The sequence below is a fragment of the Bombyx mandarina genome, chromosome 24, assembly GCF_030267445.1.
Source record: "Bombyx mandarina strain Sakado chromosome 24, ASM3026744v2".
Lineage (NCBI taxonomy): Eukaryota > Metazoa > Arthropoda > Insecta > Lepidoptera > Bombycidae > Bombyx > Bombyx mandarina.
The window spans coordinates 3,574,563-3,600,206 of NC_143230.1; the positions used below are offsets into that span (position 1 = coordinate 3,574,563).

Here is a 25,644-nt window from a genome sequence, read left to right on the forward strand (position 1 = left end):
GGTTTGAGCCCCGTAAGCTCCCCTACACGTCAAGGAGAAGCTGAAATAGCCTGTCAAGGCTATCAGCAATGGCAGGAACAAAAAAAAATTCGCCAACATTATAATTGTCACAGTTAGATGAAAAAAAAACGAATCAGAGTTCATTGGGGAAGAAATCGAGTTAATACCCTCACCTCCTCTTTACCATCGCACCTCCCACCACCGGAGAAGAGTTCATCGATCTATCTAGAACCACTGTGTTCATCCACAGTGCGCTTCTAGAGATCTTTTCTGCCACGCACAATTAGACTCTGGAATGATCTCCCCTCCGCGGCGTTTCTTAAGCGCTATGACATGTCCTCTTTCAAACGAATTTTACGAAGAGTCCTCAGCAGTAGGCAGTGCTTTGGCTGTGTTCGTCGCATTACTAACGTCCATGGACAACGGTAACCACTAGCCATCAGGTGGGCCGAATGCACGTCAGACTTGAAAGGTAAAAGATCAAAAGCAAAAATTTTACATAATAAAAAAAACACTCGCACTATGCAAAATGTGTATAATTAATATGTTTATAAAAAAAGCTTTTGAAATTCTGACATTATTTTCCTTAAAAGCAAACCTGTTGGTATAAGGAAAAATCTTTATTCAGTGTTGATTTTTATTTTGTTTTGGGTACAATCATCGACAAAAGCACAGCTCTACAAAAAAAAAGAAAAAAAAATTGTTGCCCTGGAGATCTTATTTTGAAATGTTTTCAAGTGCCCAGATTACGAATTTATTGATGAAAATATTCAATGCGCCTTTGTTTTTATGATTATTGGATATCTTATATTTTGATCAATTTATCGGTTTGTAAAGTAATAACATTTATTTTATTATTTTATTTACTCGATCAACAAAGTGGATACACGGAATATCCTTGTATCATTTGTACATATGTGGGACAGTGGAGCTAAACAAATTCATTGGAAGCAAGATCTTTGGCCTGTACAAATTTTTTTAATAGTCTGAAAAGCCAAGGTAATACGAGAGCCGTCAGTAAGCAGAGAAAAAATCATACTTTCGGCATTACAAATCAATGAAAATAAACGGAATGATAAAGCAATTTGTAAAAGCGTTGGACAAGGAAAGATACTGTTTTTATTACTTTTGTGGAAAATTTCCGAAGCTTTGTGTGGAAAAGTTGAAAGGTGGAATATTTGATCAAACTCAAATACGTCAATTAATGAAAGATAACAATTTTATCAAAGTTATGACGGTTCCGGAATGTGAAGCTTGGAAAAGTTTTGTGTTGATAGTCGAGTGTCCTAGGTATCTCTAAATAGTATAAAACAAAGTCGCTTTTTCTGTCCCCATATCCCTATGTATGCCTAAATCTTAAAACTACGCAACGGATTTTGATGCGGTTTTTTTAATAGATAGAGTGACTGAAGAGGAAGGTTTATATGTATAATAACATCCATTAAATAGTGGAGGAATCAATAATAAATTACAATTTCCGAAGTGAAGCGAGGGCGGGTCGCTAGATTCCAATAAAGCACCGAATTATGAAGATATTGTGCAAAATATGCTGACAAACTTTCAGACTCTAGGAGCAAATACAATTATCGAGTTACACTATCTCCGTAATCATCTGGATAAGTTTCGGGATGATTTAGAAAATTATAGTGAGCAACAGGAAGATCGGTTCTACCAGGATCTATGAGCGATGGAAGAAAGGTATCAGGGTTGATACGATCGTCACATGATGGCAAATTACTGCTGGTCCTTTAAAACAGATTGTCCACTGGAGAATTACAAAAGAAAAGCCCATAAAAGGCGTTTGATTGAAATACTAGCTTTTGCCCGCGACTTCGTCCGCGTGGAATAATTACCTTGGGATAACACTAAATTATACCCGCGACTTCTTTAACGCAGATGGTAAAAATATCTTTGAGTAATAGAATGTTAAAAGGAGGTATTTAAAGTACCAAAATCATGATGTTTAACATACTTCAAAAGAGGTCATGGTCCCCGATTTCTCGAGAATACTTGAACCGATTCTGATAATTATTTATTTAATATTTTTTTTAAGAAACAAGCAACTTCGTGTCTCTCATTGCCACTAATTCAACTTGTATTTTTATGTTTTATTGCCCTTGTAGACAGAAGAGCATAACACCCACCTGATGGTGAGTGGTTACCGTCGCCCATGGATTTCATCAATGCCAGGGGCAGAGCCAAGCCGCTGCCTACCGTTAAGTACTCTTCACAAGGCACTCTTTAAATTCCATATACAGTAGAATCCGGATATAACGACCTTCAAGGGACCGGCGAAACTATGTCGTACTAACCGGATGACGTACAAAACGGCAGAATTATTTCTTAAGTACATAATATGTTAAGTACATATATATGTCTGTCTATCCAACTCATGGAGCATGTAAAATTTTGCAGGTCTAACAGTATAGCGGAAAATTGCTTTCTCTTGTAGCAGAGGTACATTCACGGGTATTCCCCAGTCGCGCTGAAATTTGAACCACTGTAACAATGCCTTATCCACCAACTCATGAGTAAAAGTCCTTACACGTTTGTATTTTAAAACATTGGCATTAAACAGCGTCTCGATCTTATCTTTATTCTTCTTTGTTGTTGATATTGTATAATGAGATACGCCGAATTCCTTTACGAGGGTTGCATTTGATTGACCGGCTTCTAATCGGTGTAATATTGCACTTTTTTCTTCAGTTGTAAAACACTTCGCTTCATTTAAGAACTTGTCATAACAAGTGACAAGCACTAACTGTGATTCACACGCCAATGAAGGGGGCGAGATGAAGTTGGGGCGCCGAGGTATTGGTAGCATGGTATTGGTATGTAAACAAAACATTGTGCGTCGTTTTAACCGGATGTGTCATCATAATATTCATAATAAAGGGTCGCTATAAGCAGTTGGTCGCTTAAAACGGAGTCGCATTAAACGGATATATTTTCTCATTACCTAACTATGAAACCTAACTTGAGTAATCATTATCTTCGTTAAAAGCGGTTAGTCGTTATAAGCGAAGTCGTTGTATATGAATTCTACTGTATGTTATTGTATGTATGTTGACATTACCAAGTACGTGAACAAAACTTATGAAAGAGTTACAGCACAAATACAATAAGTTGACAAACACCACGACAACGATACTATTAAAATAAAAAAATACTACTGACGTCAAACTAACGACTAATTTTTTGACCACATTTCATCACGTCGCGAAAATATCGGATTACATGTACCTAATATTTCCATGAATCGTTCGATTCGCGTCTAAAGTGCATCTAAACGATCCCACACAGCGTCGGACAATCAATGACAAGTACCTATTCGCGTTGCAATCAACCATATAAATGGAACCTTGGGAAACTGTTAAGGAAAAAAAATACTTTAATTCTAACGCAGCGTTGTATTGAAATAAATGGAACACGGGGATTTATAGTGTGAGTCATGCATTCATAATCTATATATTAATACGTGAAGCAAAAACTTTGTATCCCTTTTTACGAAAACTGCGCGGACGGAGGAGTATGAAATTTTCCACACTTATAGAGAATATAGAGAAGAAGTGCATAATGCTAATTTTTTTTTTTAATATTGCATAATAGATGCATTAAATCAATAAAGAAAACGTTACATACACTACATACCATGTATTTGACGCACACACGCATGCATACTATTTATTGTCAAACTTTTGTTCTTGACGTCTGTTGTCAAATTGAGAATACATTAAATATTGTTTGTCTTTGTTAATAATTTTTATAGTGTAATCTTGGCAAAATTGTGATTATAGAAGTATAAAATACATTCATAATAGTGTACAAACTTACAATTCCAATTAATTATAGTCGAATTTCGACTACTGCGGGACCTCTAGTTTATATTAACACACTAGCTTTTGCCCGCGACTCCGTCCGCTTGAAATATGTAGTTACTTTGACTAAACACAAAATTTTACCCCCCACTTCATTTACGTAGAAAGTGAAAATATTTTTTAATTATAGAATGTTAAGGAGCTATTTAAACCCGTAAATTTTGAAACATTATTCCTTGATGCTCCGCTTGTATTGGTCTTACCGTGATGTTATATAGCCGATAGCCGTCCTCAATAAATTTGCTATCTAACACTGAAATAATAAGAAAGTTTAAATATGCACCATACTTGCGTAAGCTATATGGTACTACCCACAAAACTTTGAATGGCAAGTACCTTCTTCAAACAATGTACAATAGACCAATGAGGCGATTAATGCATCGAAAGATACCTTATTTTTGGTACATAAGTACCACATATATAGCGGTTTCGATAAAGCGAATCGCCTATCATTTAAACCCAGTGAACAACGTGAAAGTTTCTTCCCGCTTGAGACTAGATCAAACCAATCAAGACATAGAAAGCTATCTTAACTTTTCAAAGCACTCATCAAAACTTTGAAGTTACCGACACCCAATTCGGAATCTGACACAGTGAATTAAAACTTGGCATAGTTGCAGGGAAATTTAGATAAACTTTTTGTCATAGTACCAACAAGGTACGGGTGATTTCAACAAATAATAATAATTATTATTTATTTTTTGTCTTAAAGGAATTGCATAATTGCAAATTAACATTAAAATTAGTCTTTGTGCTTAGTGCGAGTTTTTTAACGTTCTCGATAGCGTAAAAGTTAACTCTAATTTGTATGGAGTTTGAACGTTTGCTTACGTTTGCCGCTAGGGGCGCTGTTCCAACTGCATATAAAATTGAGTTAACTTTTACGCTATCGAGAACGTCAAACAACTCGCACTAAGCACACTAACGTCTGTATTAGGTTGTACCTCATAAATCTAACGACAATCACACGGAGCCAGGTCCAGTTTCACTTACATTCAATATATTCAAATTAATAGTGAATTATTTATTACTAAAACTACTGCTACGATTCAATCTCACGTATTTTATTGTCATTATACATATTATTTCCGATGTTTCGAATGCTTTAATAGACAATCTTCAGTAACAGCTTTTTTTCCCTACCTATTCTAGTAACCTCAAGGGGTTATTCTAGATTCGCTGAATTAGTACATAGGTGAGCTCGCGGGGCTCAAACCTGATGACGTTGCTAACACGAACCCAAGCAAGAGCCGTGCTTCACAGAATCTACCACCGGATCGGAAACGCGACCCACTGAGAAGATCCGGCGAGAAACTCAGTGGGCTGTGTCTATGGGTTAATTTACTCGCCGAGCCCTTCATCGCAAGCGACGGGTTCGACGTGAACGATGACCGGTGCTTGGGGTACCTAAAAGCACCGTTAGTGGATCGGGCGGTGACAACGTAAACTACTCTAAGACTCGCAAAAAAACGAATGTAACAAATTATTTATTTTGTTCTTTAAAGCAACAGCAAATACGCGAGTATTATCGTACCGAATTAGGTACAGGCGGGATGTTAGGGCGCGTCGATTGATAACGTATTTTCCACAATACGATAACTAAAGCAGAACGTCTGAGGGATCGAATAAAATTAAACAAAAAATCCCTATTAGCTTGTGCGTTTGCCAAATAGAAAACTAGTATGCGAATATCAAAAAGGTATACTCAGCAATTAGAATAGGCAACAGATTAACGTATCCTATCAGAATAGCCTAATATTTTTTGACAGAACAATTTCAAGATCCGGTCAACACGGGGAAAACAATCAAAATATATATTATTATACTATATCTCAAGGATTTACGTTGAGAAACAAAAGCTTGAGATTATAATAATGGATTGTTTGAAGCAACATTTCAAACGTCTGATAAATAATGATGCATTGTGTGTCAGAAACGGATATTTTAGCTTAGATTTTTTTTTCAAGATCGAGTCACGTGTCGCTATCCTACGCTTGCAACTTTATTAGTAGATAGGTTTTGTTTCTATTAATAGCTAACGAATGACCTGTGGCTAGTCGATTAGTTATTGCAAATACCGAAGGCACAGTCAAACCTTTGCTTTCTCTTGTCGGATTAGGTGACGATGGTAATGTTTCATGTAATGTAATGTTATATTCCAGTTCAGAGACTTGGATTACGAACAATGATTTACAGATTTTAGTGCAGTTCGATTCCGACTTGGCCCCAACGCCCGATACATTAATAGGGTACGGCTTTTAAGACAATAATATTATAAACTTAACACTTATAATAAGATCTCTATTTATTAGATGACCGAAATTGCTAAGTAACATAACTGGAACTGAAAAATATTTTCGCGACAAATGTTTACACATTGTAATAAACTTACATAAAAAATACAATGTTTGTTTCAAATTACATCATCAAATGATGGCAATTGGCAGCATGCAAAAAAACACGAGATTTATAAAAAAAAAAAAAATAACAAACCTGCACTCATAATGACAAAATCACAACACAAAAAAAATATTAAAAAAAACTATAATTTAGCCAACATTAGAAAAAATATTCCCTCCAATTTTATTTAAGAACATTTAAATAAAAGCGATATTTTAAAATAAGAACTCGTGAAATGCGCGCGTTCCCGCGCTTATGCGAGTTCACACTGCGACCAAGAAATCATACGCTACAATATGTATGACATTGCGAAGTACTAGGAGGCGCGGCGTGTATTCAATACTATACACACACAATAGACACACACCCACACGACAGGTTTATCAGTTATCTGTGACGTTTCACGCTGTCACAAAACCCATAAATTAAGGAAAAAACGTTCGAACAATGAGATTAAGGACAAATAAACAACCAATAGTAAGTAATGCACGGGACCAGTTGACGTGGCGTGATTGTAAGTAAAAAAAAAAAAATTTAACCAATATGTTATTTATTTAAAAATAAAAAAAAATATGTAAAGTATTTCGTATACTTGTTCAAAATACCTTCTCATACATATTTTTTTTTATTTTTGTGGTTGAATGACCTTCCCGCTCATAGTAAAAGTAGCGAAGCAAATGTTAATTACCAAATAACCTTATTTTGTGTAGGTACGACGTAAGCTTAATAATTATTTATTTGTTATACTACCAAATGAAAATGTGGGTTTTCGTTTCGGAATGTGTGCTATATATGACCATTGTTATTTCCAAGAGTTAATTTGACTCCAAATTTGGATCCATTATAAGTCTTAGTATGAGTAAGCTATTTCGAATTTTCTGTATACCTAAGTAAAGTTGTTTACGCAATAAATGACACCGCACTATTTTAAAAAATAAAACAATATTTGGTACTCAAAGAAAATAAACACGGAATTCGAAAACATTATAATTGGTACAGTAAATTTAAAAACACAAAAAATTATTACGGCGGCGGCATTTTAAACGATTTTATCCTGTTATTGTTATATTGTTGTAACTAGTAATAGAAAGGAAATAAATGAGAAGTAAACCCTTTTAGTGTTGAGCTTATTTTCACATATTTTATAGAGATTGCTAAAGGTATTTTGATAAAATGTACCTTCCAAAAACATTAACTTAAAAACAAGACAAGAATCAATGCTAGATTCACAGAAAAATAATTTTAAATAGGTTATACATAGGCGCTAAGACACGTCCATACAGGTCAATACTTAATACCTACAATCAAACTAAAGCAAGCAGTCAATATTCCGACGCTCCACACTTTTATACGCGTTAATAGAGAGTCGATCTATCGACGGTAGGCGCTCGAAGGGTTAAATCATAGAAACGTTGGGAACAGTGTTTACAACTCACAGAAGGTTTCGCATTTGACATCTGAATGTACCTATTTATTTATTTTTTGGAGTTTATGGCCTAGTATTTGGACCTTTCAACTTAGCTCTCTGTCACGCAAAGTGGTAAAATCAATAGTACAGATAATCTTAGAAAAAACTGGCAACTGAAAATAAAATGTTTTATTTTTTATTGCTTAGATGGGTGGATGAACTGACAGGCGTCTGGTGTTAAGTAGTTACTGGAGCCCATAGACATTTACAACGTTAATGGGCCACCCACCTTGAGATATAAGTTCTAAGGTCTCAGTATAGTTACAACGACTGCCCCACCCTTCAAGCCGAAACGCATTACTGCTTCACGGCAGAAATAGGCGGGGCGGTGGTACCTACCCGCGCGGCGTGAAGGCGAATAATATAACAGTACTACTCAAGTGTTTAGATAAACATTATTTACATTCAGTGAGGTTATAAATTATTCAAGAGGTCAATGAACGCACGCTGAGCCAAAAATACATGATTATACATTAAAGGTCTAAATGTAGCCGTACTTTAAAAAAATGCTTACAAGTGTGGACGCGCTCTTGGACCACCTGTTGTTAAGTGGTTACTAGAGCTCATAGATATCAACAATGTAACTGTTTCCATTCAACTTGCGATATAAGTTCTCTGAATCTAATTTTATTTTACTAGAACAGATAGACAACGATAATTTGCGATATTAATGTTACTAGATCGGGTAGATAATGATAATTCGCGATAGAGAAATATAAGCTCAATATTCAATTCACTAAAGACTATAACTGTTTTTTTTTATTGCTTAGATTGGTGGACGAGCTCACAGGCCACCTGGTGTTAAGTCGTTACTGGAACCCATGGACATCTAGAACGTAAATGCGCCACCCACCTTGAGATATAAGTTCTAAGATCTCAGTATAGTTACAACGGCTGCCCCACCCTTCAAACCGAAACCCATTACTGCTACACGGCAAAAATAGGCAGGGCGGTGGTACCTACCCGCGCGGACTCACAAGTGGTCCTACCACCAGTAATTACGCAAATTATAATTTTGCGGGTTTCACTTTTATTACATTTATATTTAAATTAAATACAATACATCGGTAATCGATTTTAACCAATTTTATTTCGAATGTTATCGCCACTATTGATTCTGTTTTTATACGCGCATACTTTAGATTAGATTTCGCGAATCCAATTACCCCAATGAACAATTACAGTGGTACGGTCGGCGTTTATTATTATTGGACAATTTTTATTACACTATTTTAATGATATGACATGATATAATAATGATATTTAATATTCTGATTCAACAAAAGTAATATAATATCGATATTGTAATATATCGATAATAAATTTTAATAATCGGTTAAAAAGTTTCCGATATCATTTAGATTCGCCTGCGATCTGCTAACTTCAGGCTCCAAAACTCGCAAAAGCATTTAAACAATCAAACAATTAATCTTATATTGTATCAATCGCAAATCTAGCTATATCATCAATGTTAAACAAAATGACAGATACGTTACTTTTCTCATATTTAATTTGTCGTGACTAAACTGTGATTGTTAAGAATATTAATTAGGTTTTACTCCATAGGCGGCATCGCCCAACGATTTCGAACCACACAGACAAGATGTCGCAGCCAAATGCATAAAAGTATGTTAAATTTAATGATGAAAAGTTACACGTGTAGGAGCGATATGTAATATAATGTAACATAAGGACTCACATGTGAGTTTACTGGTGGTAGGACCTCATGTGAGTTCGCACGGGTAGGTACCACCACCCCGCCTATTTCTGCCGTGAAACAGTAATAATGCATTACGGCTTGAAGGGTGGGGCAGCCGTTGTAACTATACTGAGACCTTAGAACTTATATCTCAAGGTGGGTGGCGCATTTGCGTTGTAAATGTCTATGGGCTCCGGTAACCACTTAACACCAGGTGAGCTGTGAGCTCGTCCACCCATCTAAGCAAAAAAATAAAAATAAAAAATAAAAGTAAATTCTCTAGGCAGAGGATATTCGTTGGTGACTATTTTTACGTAACAACCGTTCTACAAATTGACTTGTGGTTCAAAGACCAAAGAGTGGCACAAGCGACTCTATCTACCAAGAAAATGTACACATGCTTAGTGAATTACAAATCTAACGCAGGTAAAACCGCGGGCCATGTCTATTAAATACACACTAGATGATGACCGAGATTTGCTCGGTTTTTTTTTATAACGCCATCTTGTTTTGTCTTTAAAGCGGTTAGTTGCCCTCAATTAAGAAAAATAGTATTACTATTCGCCAAAAGATGTCGGGAAGAGTCATAAAGTTGATTATCGATAAAGTTGATTATTGAAAACACGAATAAAACAACATTTTCTGAAAATCAATCGTAGCTAGATCGATTTATTGCCCCCGAAATCCACTGTATACTAAATTTTATGAAAATCGTTGGAGCCGTTTCCGAGATTCAGATTATATATATATATATATATATATAATTATATTAATATACAAGAATTGCTTGTTTAAAGGTATAAGATTTGTACAATTTTTTGAGTTTATTATTTAAATTCGAGCTTAATTCAGTATTAAGGAAGTATTTATATGATTCTCCATTGATTATCAGTTGACAATCAAAATCGCTCGTCTTGTAAGGAACTAAAGGTGTGGGAAAGTCCCTTAGTTGTTTACAATATAATCACTCTCTCTCTCTCTCTCAAAAAAATCTCTCATTGATTTCCAATATTACCAAACAAAAATATCTGCCCTGGCGAACTAGATCACATCGAGGGGTGAAAAGTTATATGCGCGACATTTTTGAAACTTTAGAGAGCCATTTAAAGTATAAAATTTGGAAAAAAAATGAAAAAAAAAGCTTCTTCGGCTATTTGAATGGTGTAATAATTGAAGTGCGATTAAAAACATCGAATTGTTGATCCTAATCTATATATATAAAAATGAATTGCTGTTCGTTAGTCTCGCTAAAACTCGAGAACGGCCGGACCGATTTGGCTAATTTTGGTCTTGAATTATTTGTGAAAAGTCCAGAGAACTTTTAAAAGGTAGATACATATGAAAATTCTCGGAATTAAATAAAGTTTAGGTCTTTTATTTATCGATTGAGGCACTACGAAGTTTGCCGGGTCAGCTGGTACCAAATAAAACGAACCTTTAATTATAAAGATAAACGTCGCGTATCAGGCGAAATGTCCCTTAACCCAAATAGCCGTTCACTTCTCGATATGAAATCACTTTCTTTTCCACTAAAAACACAATACAGTCGTTTCCTGTTGATTTTCTTGCTAAAGCTTTAGCCGGTCGAGTCTGTGTCTTACTTCAAAGATAATTCACTACGAATCCATACATTAACAAAATCGCGCAAATCTAGTAACGCAAGAGCAAAATCTACACAACTTCTAAACATACCATAATACAAACTTCGGTGCTTAACGAGTCTCCGTCTCTTGCTTTGTTTCTTCAAGAACTTCCTCACATTATCCATAACTCAAAAACTATATACAGTAAAAACAAAACGGACGATCCGTCTCAAACGGCGAATGCACATGAATGAGGAAGGTACGTGCCAAACGAATCTCATATATTATTTGGCCAATTATAAAATGACAGACAGTTGCATAATGAAAAATTAGGGGGGACGTCGCCTTAATATAAATAGTATTGAGAAATTTGTTTACATTCAACACAATTAATAACCGCAAATAGAAAACCGCGAATGCGAGAGAGAGAGAACATATTTTATTGCAACAATTAACATCAGAAAACAATCAACAAGCAGACACGTTTGTACAATAGGCGGTCTTATCGCTAAAAGCGATTTCTTCCAGACAACCGTTTGTTTACCCGAAATTCTGGACAGATAAAGATACAACAAGTACGTTGTACTATTAATAACACATTAGTGAATCATAATGATGAACAATCTCTGGCACTGTTTTGCTTAATTAATTTTTGGGACAGGTGTTCGGTCTGTGCTGTCAGTAAAAGATAGCTTTCGTGGGTCATATGATTCTCTTAAAACACGAAGAAATATATGTATGTATAACTATATGAGCCTCTGGGTCTGCGGAGGGAGTTCGGTTCCCTCTGTATTTTGTACCGCATGTTCCATGGGGAGTGCTCTGAGGAATTGTTATATATAATTATATCGCACCGCCCGCCACAGGAGTAGAGTTCACCCATACTACCTGGAGCCACTGCGGTTATCCACAGTGCGTTTCCAGAGATCTTTTTTGCCACATACCATCCGGCTATGGAATGAGCTCCCTTCCACGGTGTTTCCCGAGCACTATGACATGTCCTTCTTCAAACGAGGCTTGTGGAAAGTATTAAGCGGTAGGCAGCGGCTTGGCTCTGCCCTTGGCATTGCTGAAGTCCATGGGCGACGGTAACCACTCACCATCAGGTGGGCCGTATGCTCGTCTGCCTAAAAATGCAATGAAAAAAAATCGGCGAGAACGATGGCAAAATAACCAGTTCAACAACTGGTACTAAGACCCTTGAGACTTTTACTAATAAACAAAGTTGTTATTTGTTTTAATCTTTCAAGGCCATAATACATTAAACGCTATGATTTAACGGGTAAACTGGTAATCATGGCGTTTACAACAGCGCCCTTTAACTACCAAAGCAGCAAAAGTGAAAATCGCGGTTTAAAAACCCGTTAATTCAATAACAGCGTTGTAGATTGTTTTAGACTTTCGCGGCTATCTATATTATGGAATACTATTATTATACGATTTTCACATTTTATGGGGTTTGTTTCCTACCTAAGCTGGTGATAGCCTTGAGAGGCTATTTCAGCTTCGCCCTAACATGTAGGTGAGCTCACGGGGCTCAAGCCGGAGTGTTGCTAACATTGGCCTTAGTAAGAGCAGTGCTTCGCAGAATCTACCACCGGATCGGAAACGCGACCCACTGTGAAGATCCGGCGAGAAACTCAGTGGGCTGTGTCTGTACCTAAGTCGATAGCCTTGAGAGGCTATTTCAGCGTTTATGGGTTTGATAACTAAACATCGGTTCTACGTAAGTATTCACGTGCCACTCATTATAATTTAAGCCGAAACTTTCTGTGTCAAAAATGACTGTACCAAGTTTCGTCGCAATAGGACTAACGGCTCAGGAACGCGCATAGGACAAACAAACGTACAAAAGAACAATATTATTGATTTGTATTTAAGCCTTGAGCAATCGTAAACAAATATACATTGTCAGATACAACGCCAACGTTAGCGTGGTATGGACATGTGATGCGTAGCGAGAAGATGCATGTGTGACTAGGATGTGTATGGAAATGGTAGTGCAAGGTAGAGGGAAAAGAGATCGACCGAAGAAGACGTGGATGGAGTGTGTGAATGACGATATGAGATAGAGAGGAGTGAGTGTTGAAATAACGACTGATAGAAAAGAATGCAAGAGAAAAATTAGCTGTGCCGACCCCACCTAGTGGGATTAGGTGGAGAAAAAGAAGAACACTTATTAATTTCGCTTTAAGCTATAACAACGAACTCCTCTCTGAGCTCTCTAACATCATCGTACAAATCGTCTTCTCGCATTAAAACTGTATAATCTCAAAAGCTACTAATTTTACAAGGGAGTGTTTTAAAGGTTTAACATGTAATATTTTTAATATTAATCATATATGCAACATTATTTTTTTATTTTGTGTGCGAGTGCGTTTCAATTCCGTGACGTGAAATTGTTTTTGTTTTGAGTTCATCAACGGTTTGTCGAACAACATATTTACTGGGTTATTAATAAAATGAACTGTGTATGTTCTAATGTAAATAATGATACACTCGTATTTCAGTACAGAGATGTGGGCTCCGGTGACCACTTAATACCGGTTTTGGCCGTGTGTTCATACACACATCTAAGTAATACAACAAAAAACACATGCTACCTCCACGATGAAAACATTCAATTAAAAAATATGGTGTCATATTATTATACGTATTTACACAACGCGATCGATGCAGAACGCGAACAAAGTTGACAGTAATACTCGCTTAATAATTTATAAAACAAATTTCACGGTCAATTCTTATTTGGTATATTTAGCATAGCTATAATCATTTCGTAAAATTCCATTCTTCTTTGACTAGTGGTAGGGCTTATAGTAAATTCGGATGGGATAATATATGTATCACCTTTTTTTTTCTCCCTAATCGTTGGTAGGCTAAAGGGCTTTTTTTCTACGGAAGGAAATCGCCGGATCGCCTAAAAACTCCTGCCGCTCACAGCCGGCGCCCTACCCCGGACCGGGCCGAAACCCAGTCGGGGCTATTGAGACGGCGGGACAGGGTTGACGCAGAGCATATCACATCCGTCCCGCTGTCAGCCCAAGGGGCTATTCCAACTATGCGCGGAATGGTAGGTGAGCTCAGAGGTTTAACTTGAGAAAATTGCTAACACTAGCCCTAGCAAGAGCAGTGCTTCGCTGCATCTAATCTAATACAGTATCGGAATTGCGACCCACTGAGAAGATCCGGCGAGAAACTCAATGGGTTGTGTTTATGGACTAATTCACACGTCGAACCCTTAGTCCGAGTCGACGAGTTCGCCAAGGAGGATGTATCACCCATCTTATATGTTCCTGTCGCGAAGCAGTCTGGCGTTTCAATTTGGAGGGCGGAACATCCGTTATACAAATGAGACTTGGAATTTTGCTCAGCATTCATCTAAGCAATAAACATTTATTTAAAATTTAGTTCGGTTAATGATTATTTTTGCAGACGTAAAACTGCCAGTTACGAAATGAGACGTGAGAGAATACATGCAACTATCTTTGTCGGTCACGATAACAAACTTGGCTAAAGAAAGAACGTAAAAGCAGTGAGTGCCAACTACGGCAGACATCGGAATAAAAAAAAGAGAAGGTTATTTTTAAACAAGTCTTGCGCGGTATTCACGTTTGTCACGAGATCTCGAACAACGATGCCAACAATGAGACAATTACTGTCATCAAGTGGACGCACGCCTGATAAATGCGATGCATTCAAAACAACACCGTGCCAGAACGACATTGACATCTGATGCACTCGGCACGCCTACTTCAAAGGACGCCGTCCTCGTCGAACTTGCCGATTACGACGAGCAAACTAACCTATAGACACAACCCGCTGAGTTTCTCGCCGGATCTTCTAAGTGGGTCGCGATTCCGACCGGTGGTAATTCTGCGAAACGCTGTTCTTCCTAGGACCAGTATTAGCAAACTCTCGGAGATTGGACTCCTGAGCTGACATGCCCGTCAGCGCGTTTTTTTTTTTATTGCTTAGATGGATGTGGACGAGCTCACAGCCCACCTGGTGTTAAGTGGTTACTGGAGCCCATAGACATGTACAACGTAAATGCGCCACCCACCTTGAGATATAAGTTCTAAGGTCTCAAGTTAGTTACAAAGGCTGCCCCACCCTTCAAACCGAAGCGCATTACTGCTTCACGGCAGAAATAGGCAGGGTGGTGGTACCCACCCGCGCGGACTCACAAGAGGTCCTACCACCAGTATAATAGTTGGAATAGCCCCTTACCAGCGAATAGATAGGAAAAAATAAAATTAGAGCCTATGTTTCGTGGATACCAGTGCTCGGAAGAGAAGATTTAAAAAAATAAAAGCAACGTTTACGCCAATTTTATGAAGCAGACGTTTGAAATGAGTTATCGCTGATATAAGTATGACGTATTGAAACGTCATTAACACTGGCAACGGCTTCAGACGTTCTTTTTTCAAACGTACGATATTTAGCTTGACATGTACCTATGTGTGTGTATGTATGTTCATTTGTTTGTAACGGAATCATTGAACGTCATTTTTACTCGATAGACAATAGATTAACTTTGTAAATTTGCACACAGACCAAGGACCGATAACATTAAAATAATTTTATAAATTCCCTCTAATAAACTGAAAGGTTTAAAAAATAAAAATAAAATAATAGTCCGATTTGCTATTTTAGCGCGCATTTTTGAAGTTTCTGAATTACATAATATTTAAAATTGACATCGACAATAACGCTCGTATTGTTTGAACAGGTTAAAATGAACACAAAAATTTCGTATTTCGAAACCACACAAGGTTGAACGAGGATGTAAGCATTCCTTGAAATATTTGATATTGATACGGTATATTATCAATGATTAGACGTGCTCCGCGGTTTCGGCCGATTAAAATGCGTAATTCAGAAATAATGAAACACGTTAGTTTTTCTCTGATTAAAGAGGCTAGTATTACTCTCTGACTCACAAATTTCGATTTATAAATCTGGCGGTTCGCTGCAATAAGCTGACCCGCATTTTTACACGTTGTACGAAACAAGAGGTTGTTCAAGACTTCGGCCAAAGCTTTTAAAAGTAGCAGTCTGTAGATTAAGCTATTAAGCATGGGTGACAGCCCTACTATGATCTACCTTTACGATATAATTATGTCTTCAGGAAGATGATGGGGTTCCCACGTTTACTATAGCGCGATCCACTGACAGTGCTTTTAGGTATCCCAAGTACCAGTCATCGTTCTCGTCGAACCCGTCGCTTGCGACGAAGGGCTCGGCGAGTAAATGAACCAACAGACATAACCCACTGAGTTTCTCAACAGATCTTCTCAGTGGGTCGCGTTGCCGATCCGGAGGTAGATTCTGCGAAGCACTGCTAGGGTTCGTGTTAGCAACATCGTCAGGTTTGAACCCCGTGAGCTCACCTACTAGTTAAGGTTACGCTGATATGCTCTCTCTAGACCATCAGCTTAGGTAGGAAAAAAAGCATCATATATATTCGCGGATGCTCATGTCGATGACTTCTACGCCATGACGAAACGGTACGTGACATGTTTATTGTATGTATATATATTTTTATAATAATGTATGTCTATAGTACACCGCAATATACCTGCTATATTTTTACATTTTCTAGAATTTCTGTAAATTAAACGGTTGTACAATTATTTTGAATGTAAATTGTGTTTTGGTGTGCAATAAAGTGTATTCTCTTTCTCTTTCTCTCTGCGTGACGATGTAGCACAGAATACGTGTGAGCTCAAACAGCTCCGAAACATTCAGTGGGAATTTATTTGACCAACCAACGACTTAGGCCGCCGGGCTAAACTTGCTATAAACAACTTAGGGAATTTCTATATCCTAAAATTTAATAAGCCCTATAATAATTTCGCTATTCAAGGAAGATAGGCCGCCCCAGAACAACTTGGCGTCGCTCGGTGGAGTAGGAGCTAGGGGTCTTGAGCATGACGCGGGAGGAGCTACAACAGACTGCCTAAGACCGATGTAAATGGAAGGATTTGCTTCGAGCCCTACACCCCAGCAGAGGGTAATAGGAAAGAATGATGATGATGATTCACTAATAAAAATCAGAAAGCGAAAGACGGCTATTGTAATTTCATCATGTTTCATACTCGCATCAATTAACCGTACCTCATCAAATGTGCAAATAAATACATACGTATGTCTTTGTTTATGTTGATCAATCAATTAATCTTGGACTTCCGCATTGGATTAATTAGGAAGTAATTGATTTATTGCAACTACAAAGTTGCAATCAAATGCAACTACAAAGTTGCAATCAAAGACAGAAAACTATCAGATCATTTGAGACTAATACAAATTAGTCATTTTTAGCAATTTTTTAAGTTACTCTGCTTTTTTTCTCTCCTACCTATGTTGATAGTCTTGAGAGGCTATTTCATCTTCGCCCTAACGTGTAGGTGAGCTCACGGGGCTCAAACCGGAGTGTTGCTAACACTGGCCCTAGCAAGAACAGTGCTTCGCAAAATCTACCACCGGATCGGAAACGCGACCCACTGAGAAGATCCGGCGAGAAACTCAGTGGGCTGTGTCTGTGGGTTAATTCGCTCGTCGAGGAGTTAGTCTGCATAAGCATTAAACCTATTAAAATACTCTTTATTACGTCTATGATGCTTACTTGAGTGCATAGCACAATTTAATACCGGAGATAAGAGCTTATTAACAGAAATTCTCACAAATGCAAAGGTTATATGGAGTTCAAATATCCAGTAATTATGTTTATCTATACATATCTATCCATATATACTTTCTAGTTTATCTTTGTTTCTATTATTATTCTCTTGATTACTGGCAATCTGCCGATACTTTCAGCAATTGTTTTTTTTAGTGTGCATTTAAATTATTCTAAATTGTACCAAGAATCAAGGGCATGGGATTGCCCTTTTAATGAACTCGCTAATATCATCCTCATAGATTATACACTTAATATATATCATCCTACTTAATTTTTTTGTTTTGATACTGCAAGCGAAAATCTTTGGTTTTTTTTAAAATTAAGTCTCTTGAGCCAAAGTCCAGAAACACGGGAGCCAGGAGAGCACAGAAACTGTAATAAAAATAGTCACATTTTGTACATAGAGTATTCATTATTATGTACCAGAGCGACATATTACTGTAATTTAACCCTTAGCGCTCTGAAAGTTGTGTTTTTGGACTAGCTCAGCCCACCTGGTGTTAAGTGGTTACTGGAGCCCATATACATCTACAATGTAAATGCGCTACCCACCTTGAGATATAAGTTCTGAGGTCTCAGTATAGTTACAACGGCTGCCTCACCCTTCAAACCAACTGCTTCACGGCAGAAATAGGTGAGGTGGTGGTACCTACCCGCGCGGACTCACAAGAGGCCCTACCACCAGTACTTAATTACGCAAATTATAATTTAACGGTTTTGATTTTTATTACACGATGTTATTCCTTCACCGTGGAATTTAATCGTGAACATTTCGCACCTTTAGAATTATAAAGACCGAACTCAAAAAATGTGTTTTTTGGAAAACATCCATTAAAGTTCTCAACCCGAAAAAACGTAGAGGAAGGGGACAGAAAGAGACCGATTGATAGCTTTGTCCTTTTATAAGATACTTATGGTCATTTGATTACTAAAAGTCGCTGAAAAGGATCGTTCTAGGTCAATTTTTGAATTAAAGACTAAATCCAAATATTTCAAAATGAGTCTCTATAATTTTAAAGGTGCGATTTGTTGAGTACGTATTTCATTAGTAAAATTGGTACCCGCCTGCGGGATTCGAACACCGGTGCATCGGTCAACACGAATGCACCGGACGTCTTATCCTTTAGGCCACGACGACTTTCATTTTATCCGAACGGGACGGGGCAACGCAAAGCCAGCGTCGCCCGAAACATATCTTGTCGGATCCCCCGGATCCACTCTCCGTGCTTTTAGGACCCTCAAGCATCGATCACCGTCCTCGTAGAAAATCGTCGATTACGACGAAGAGTTCGACGAGCGAACTAACCCATAGACACAGCCCACTGAGTTTCTCGCCGGATCTTCTCAGTGGGTCGCGATTCCGATCCGGTGGTAATTATATTCTGCGACGCACTGCTCTCGCTAGGGCTAGTGTTAGAAAATTCTCTCAGGTTGAGCCCGTGAGCTTACCTACCCGTCCGGACGTAGCAGGTATAGCCTCTTAGGCTAGAAGAGAATAGAAAGGGATTTATTTTTTTAAAGTATCCGTAGGGAACATTTATTGTGAACTAGCTAACCCAGCAGACTTCGTAGTGCCTCAACCAATAAATTAAAAGACCTAAGCTTTTGTATAAAATAAACTTAAAACAAAAGGAATCTGTCCCACGAGGGACCACATCAAAGGAAAAACAAAATTGTTATTCTTATATAATTCCGAGCAACCTTTTAAACCTTCTCTGGACTTCCACAAATAATTCAAGACCAAAATTAGCCAAATCGGTCCAGCTGTTCTCGAATTTAGCGAGACTAATGAACAGGAATTCATTTTTATATATATACTTAGATAAGACTTAATAATTTTTTTGAGTTCGCAAGTATTCAGTATATACTGAATCAGTGAACAAATAACATCATATTTTTTCATCATGTTAAAGATGGCAAATTTTGTACCATAAGATGATCATTTGCGAAAAGCATTAATTTTTTGTTTTCTTTACAAAAAATGTGCTGCAGAGCATTGAATGCTTGTCGAGACATATGGTGATCATGGTCTATCAGAAGCAACATACAAAACATGGTTTCGATAGGTCAGAGATAACAATATTGTGAGAAATGAAGAATGTGGAAGCCTACCGAAAATGTCTTAAGACACCGAATTGCAAACAATATTGGAAGCAGATGACACTTTTAGTCAGAAACAAGTGACAGAATTGTTAATTGGTGCACAACAAACAATTTCTGGCCCTTTAATAGGTATGGGAAAGATTATATTTTGACAATGTACAAAAACAAAACACAAATTATCAAAAATGCTTCGAAAATGAAGGAAACAAACATACAGATTGAGGTCTGGTCTGTGGTGGGAGCAACTCTTAGACACCAAGCAGCGGTGTAGTGTGTGATTCCTCGTATCTCAAGTCAATAGCTCTCATCACAAACCAAAATTTTCTCGCTCAGCGGCTCATATGTCAAACACTTATTTATTAAGTAACTATAGTAACTTAAGTAACAATGCTTGAGACCTTAGAACTTATTTTTCAAGGTTGGTGGCTCATTTACATTATAGATGTCTATGGGCTCCAGTAACGATTTAATACCAGGTGGGCTGTGAGCTCGTCCACCCATCTAGGCAATAAAAAAAAATTATTAGGGCTCTCATATATAGAGGTACCACTGTACATTGAGTAAAATGTTTTTTACTTTCCATTAAAAATGAGTGTTTTATTTCCACAGAAAACCCTCATTTCAAGCCGGTACACCTGGTAAATTAACCAATGCACAATTTTATTCATATAATAAAATTTTTGTTTCTTTTGGATAAACTTCACGCTTTTCACACTTAAAAACTTTTCTTTATTGATTATGAACAAAAAAACGTAGTATTTATGTACTGAAAACATTTTTTTTCAACTAATTTCTTTACTTGCTTTTTTTTTCAAAATATATTTAACTACTGACGATCGAATGATTAAATTGTTTCTCATTCATTACATATAGGCACCGTTTTTTTCATTTCATTAAATTGATATCGATTTCTGAAGTGAAATACTTCCAATCACTCCTGTAAGACTCAATGACCTCAATTTTGGGTAGTTATTTTATTTCAAACCTTTTAATAAAATAAAAATCATGCATTGATTACAAAACATTTGTTTTCTTTGATGAAATTAGGAACCAATTAAATCCTTAAATTTAATAATTTAAGATCCGAAATGCAACTTACCGTAAAATTTAATTGGGATTGAAATAATAATTATTTAATTCTTCAATATGTAGCACAAGCCAAATTAGTCCTTATTGCACAATCACATACAAATAAAATTACGAATTTTGAATACCTAACGCAAACCGCGACTAAGTCCAAGTTGCGGAGTCAAAGATTGACATTCACGTGAAAAATCTGACATTTGACAGCTTTTGCAGTTTTATTAAAATTAGAAATACGAAGATATTGAACCATATATACAAGTCAATTTTCACAAATTTACCTAAATTTAGATAATTTTTCAAAAAAAAATATTTTTTAATTTGCACGTTTTTTATTTATTTATATAACAACAAAAACAAACTACAACCATAGAAATTATAAGTTTCATTATTTATCTTAACAATCCTAAGTTATGAAAAACTCAATAGATGGCTATGCGACTTTGAAAGGTTTGATGACGGAGAGAAGATCTTCCACCGCGCGGTAGACTGGAGGTCTGAATGTTGTTTTCCGGATATTTTTTTTTCCTACTTAATCTAGTAACCTCGAGGGGTTATTCTAGATTCGCCGAGCTTGTAGGTGAGCTCACGGGGCTCAAACCTGACGAACACGAACCCTAGCAAGAGCCGTGCTTCGCAGAATCTACCACCAGATCGGAAACGCGACCCACTGAGAAGATCCGGCGAGAAATTCAGTGGGCTGTATCTGTGGGTTAATTTACTCGTCAAGCCCTTCGTCGCAACCGACGCGACGGATTCGACAAGCACGATGACCGAGTTGTTCGAAACATGCGGAGCTTGAATTTATGCAAGCATATCTTGAAATTGTCGAAAGCGACATTCAGGCATTCGTTATATATCTTGTGTTGTATGATGGCTACTCGCCACAAGACTTTAGTTTAATTCATAACATAAGTTAAAATATACCAGAAAGATTTTGTGTCAAAGTCGTTATTGTAAAATCATTAACTATTATTACGTACACATTATACTTTGTAATATAAAAATTAGACCGAAGCAGGACCAAATCAAGATCATTTATTTGAAATTATAATCAATAGAAATGGAATGGAACAAAACGAAATAAGATAACATATTATAGATCAAAGATCAAATTAAATTTTAATAGGAATTCATCTCTCAGTAAAATTATGTAAAGACAGATTCATATTGAGTCAGTAACTGTTACTAACGTCAGTGCTGGCGCCGAAAACTGACCCATACGATTTATACGCAGCCAGTACATCGTCAGTAGTCGAGGATATTTCTTATGTGTTCTTCTTACGTGTACACACGTTTATTTGTAAAGTCAGTGTGGAAAAATGAATTCTCGAAAACAGCAAAAAATCAGAGTTAATAATTTGTTGAGAAAATGTACCTTTGTGATGATGCAAGAACTAACTGGTATGTTATAAGAAATATCTAAAAAGAAGCGAATTTGGGTAAGAAAATGGATAGGTGACAGCAATCAAACTGGAGGCTCAGCTCTGTTGTTAACCCAGTTGAGAATTGAAGATCCTAGGGAATACAAACTGGCTTTGAGAGTGACGCCAAAAGACTGATGATTTGTTTATGTCGTTATTAAGCTCTATTCAGCATCAAGACACATGTATGAGAGACGCCTTGCCAGCCAATATTCTGTAACGCTGTTGGGCGCATTTCTTTATTTCTATAATTTTGTGATTTAGTATCCCACAAGCATTCATTATCGCGGTATAGTTGAATAATCTTTAAGTTCTTCGTGTCGTTTACTTTTCGCGTCATTTTGTGATGTGGTGCAACGCAGCGTGGTCACTGTACAATAAAGAGGCAGCGACTGACTTCGGCATTTACACGGCGTCAGTAGCGCTGGCGTGGGTGGCGGGGGAAGCGGACTGACGCCGAAAAATATGAAGTTGGAATATATATTGAATTTAGTACTGACGCGACACTACTGTACTGACTTGAAATCAATTTACACGATGGCAATGCCAGGTCAGCACTGACTCGGTAGTGCACTGACGTTAGTTACTGACTCAATATAAATCTGCCTTAAATGATAAATCTATTTACTCCTTGTAATCCGTTTTTAGCATAGGTTTTTTATTAGTGACGCGACATATTGTTCTATACGTACAATTGCTTATTTAAATAGCATCCATTTTGAAGGCACACACATAAACATGTATTTATCTCGTTCTTACTCAGCACTGTAACTCGCAGGAAAACAATATGACAGTATTTCAGTGCGTACACCATTCTGGTTCACCATTTAATTTGATTTTTGTTTTGTTTTTTTTCTTAAATTTTTGGTTTTGTTTTCGGGTTCACCATTTAATTTGATTTTTATTTTGTTTTTTCTTAAATTTTTATAATTTACTAATTTTACTAATTTATATCATATTCTGAGTATGTACACACGTACGGAGTCTTCATTCCCGCAAAGAACCAAAGGGAAACGGGGGTGACTGAAAATCAGCGCTGTTCAATTTATCAACCTTGAACAGCAATAGCTGAGCCACCTCCTTTTGCCTTTTTCTCTTTTTTTTGCTTTTCTTTTTTTTTGTATTTCATTTTATGATGTGAAAGGCAATAAATGATCTTTATTATTATTATTATTATTAGAGAGAGAGAGAGAGAATACACTTTATTGCACACCAAAACACAATTTACATTCAAAAAAACAATCAAAAAAACAGATACATTTGTACAATAGGCGGTCTTATCGCTAAAAGCGATCTCTTCCAGACAACCGTTTAATTTATAGAAATTCTGGAAAATATAAAAAAATATAGCAGGTATGTTGCGGTGTACTATAGATAATATATTATAGAAAATATATACATACAATAAACAAAATATATACCGTTTACATTTAATATGAAATATATACCTATATTTATATACCAATATACATACTTACATACAATACATACTAATATACTTACATACACATAATACATCAACAGTATGGAAATAATAAATGATGATGCAAACAAACAGCACTAAGAAGATAAGTAGTGTTCCTTCACCATTCTTTTAAAACAGTTTAAAGTTTGAGCACTTCTCACTGCATCCGGCAGAGCATTCCACAATCGAACCGCCTGGACGGTGAATGAATGATCAAAGAATGATGATGAATGCGCCGGCATTTTCAGTCTCAGGCTATCCGATGATCTCAGGGAAAAATTATGCGTATCACGTAGGAACTCGAAACGTTCTTTGAGATATATGGGGGCATGGGGGTTAAAGAGAGTACAGTATAGTAATGAAAGGACATGAGTATTGCGGCGAAGGCGAATTGGTAACCACTTGAGTTTAGTGCGAAATTCAGATACATGATCATATTTCCGTAAACCAAATATGAATCTTATGCAGAAATTTTGTAGCCGCTCAAGTTTATCAAGTTGTTGTTCAGTTAAATCAGTATAGCTGGCATCGGCGTAGTCAAGAATTGGAAGAAGGAGAGATTGTGCAAGCGCAGTTTTAGTGGCAGTTGGAAGAAAATTTCGTAACCGTCTCAAAGATCCAGCTGTTGCAAACACCTTCCGGCTAACCTCTTTTTTTTTACATTACATAAAGTAAAACATGAATATACGTAAATACCTAATGAGGCCGAAAATCCGCCATGTGTAGCGCACATAGACTTAAAATATAGGCATGGAGTTAATAAGTACCGGTAAAATGGGGCGATTAGGGACAAATTCCAACTTTATGACCAATTTTAAGGTAGTTGTTGATGTATATAATGCTATATCAGGATCAAAATGATTGAGTCTTGGGGGCATCTTTGTTGTCCAATTTAAAACTATGCAACTAGCATTCCAGTTTAAGCAAAAAAAGCAAAAATAGGTGTAATCCCTATTTACCCGGAAATTGCGGTTAATTGGGACGAAATGAGAAATTTGCTAGGGTGAGCACTACTTGGTTTTAATTTATTTATTTATTTAGTTTCACCAACAAAGTGATCATCAATAAAAAACATGGAAAAACTGACACTCTGAACAAATATTAAATATTTTATTATGTATTACTTAGACATTTTTGTCCACCTTGAGATTTCATTGTTCTTATTACATATCTGTGCAAAATTGACTTACCTAAATTAAATTGCTTAGCTATTTCAACTAAAGACTTATTCCCAATTAGGCAATTTCCCAATTGCTATTTTTAATATTAAGGGATAATATCTCTTATAAGGCTTTGCACTCTTTGATACGTACATGCGAGGCATATCTAAAAATAGAAAACAATACGTAACTGATAATATAAATATTTACCAAACAATAAAATAACACATTGATAATTTTGAATAAAAGTTCTAGATAAAAACATCATGAATAAACCAGATTTTTACCAACAAATTTAAAAAATATTGTTATAACTACATAGACAACCCTAGAAACCTGTACCTATTTATACTTAGGTCGTTTCCATTTCACGTATTCTCATCCCAATTGACCACTTTTTCGTTGTTATTTGTACCTAAGACGTCCCCAATATCCCCAAAAACAACAGATTTTTACATGTATTTTTATTTTATCAAATACATTAAAACCAATAACAACTGAGACTTACCTTTAATATACATGATGGTTCAAACACTAAATAACGTTTATAAATCACAGTCGTCTTCTATTATTATCAAACAAATAAAAAAGAGCAAAGTTTCTAGCACTAAAATAATTACCACCACAGAAAGTTTATTTGAAACGCGATTTTTTAAAAGTTAGCAGCTATTATCATGCATATTCAGAGTTGTTTTG

At 36.5% G+C, this 25,644-nt stretch overlaps 1 protein-coding gene across 6 annotated transcripts in view; it reads right to left on the reverse strand.

Annotated features, from left to right (window-relative positions):
• Gk2 (Glycerol kinase 2) overlaps nucleotides 1-21,084 on the reverse strand; it is a 48,328-nt gene extending 27,244 nt beyond the window's left edge. For 2 of the 6 annotated variants that reach the window (XM_089738200.1, XM_089738196.1), the window contains exon 1: nucleotides 20,916-21,084. Coding sequence is in view for 4 of the 6 variants with exons in the window: in XM_089738197.1 (XP_089594323.1) it covers nucleotides 11,138-11,213 (76 nt within the window). In the remaining 2 variants the exon portion in view is untranslated. Of the gene's footprint in view, nucleotides 1-6,371; nucleotides 6,557-11,137; nucleotides 11,288-20,915 lie in introns of those variants that run through there. The other 4 variants (XM_089738198.1, XM_089738194.1, XM_089738197.1 and 1 more) reach the window with 3 other exon arrangements.
• Nucleotides 21,085-25,644: the final 4,560 nt, after the last annotated feature.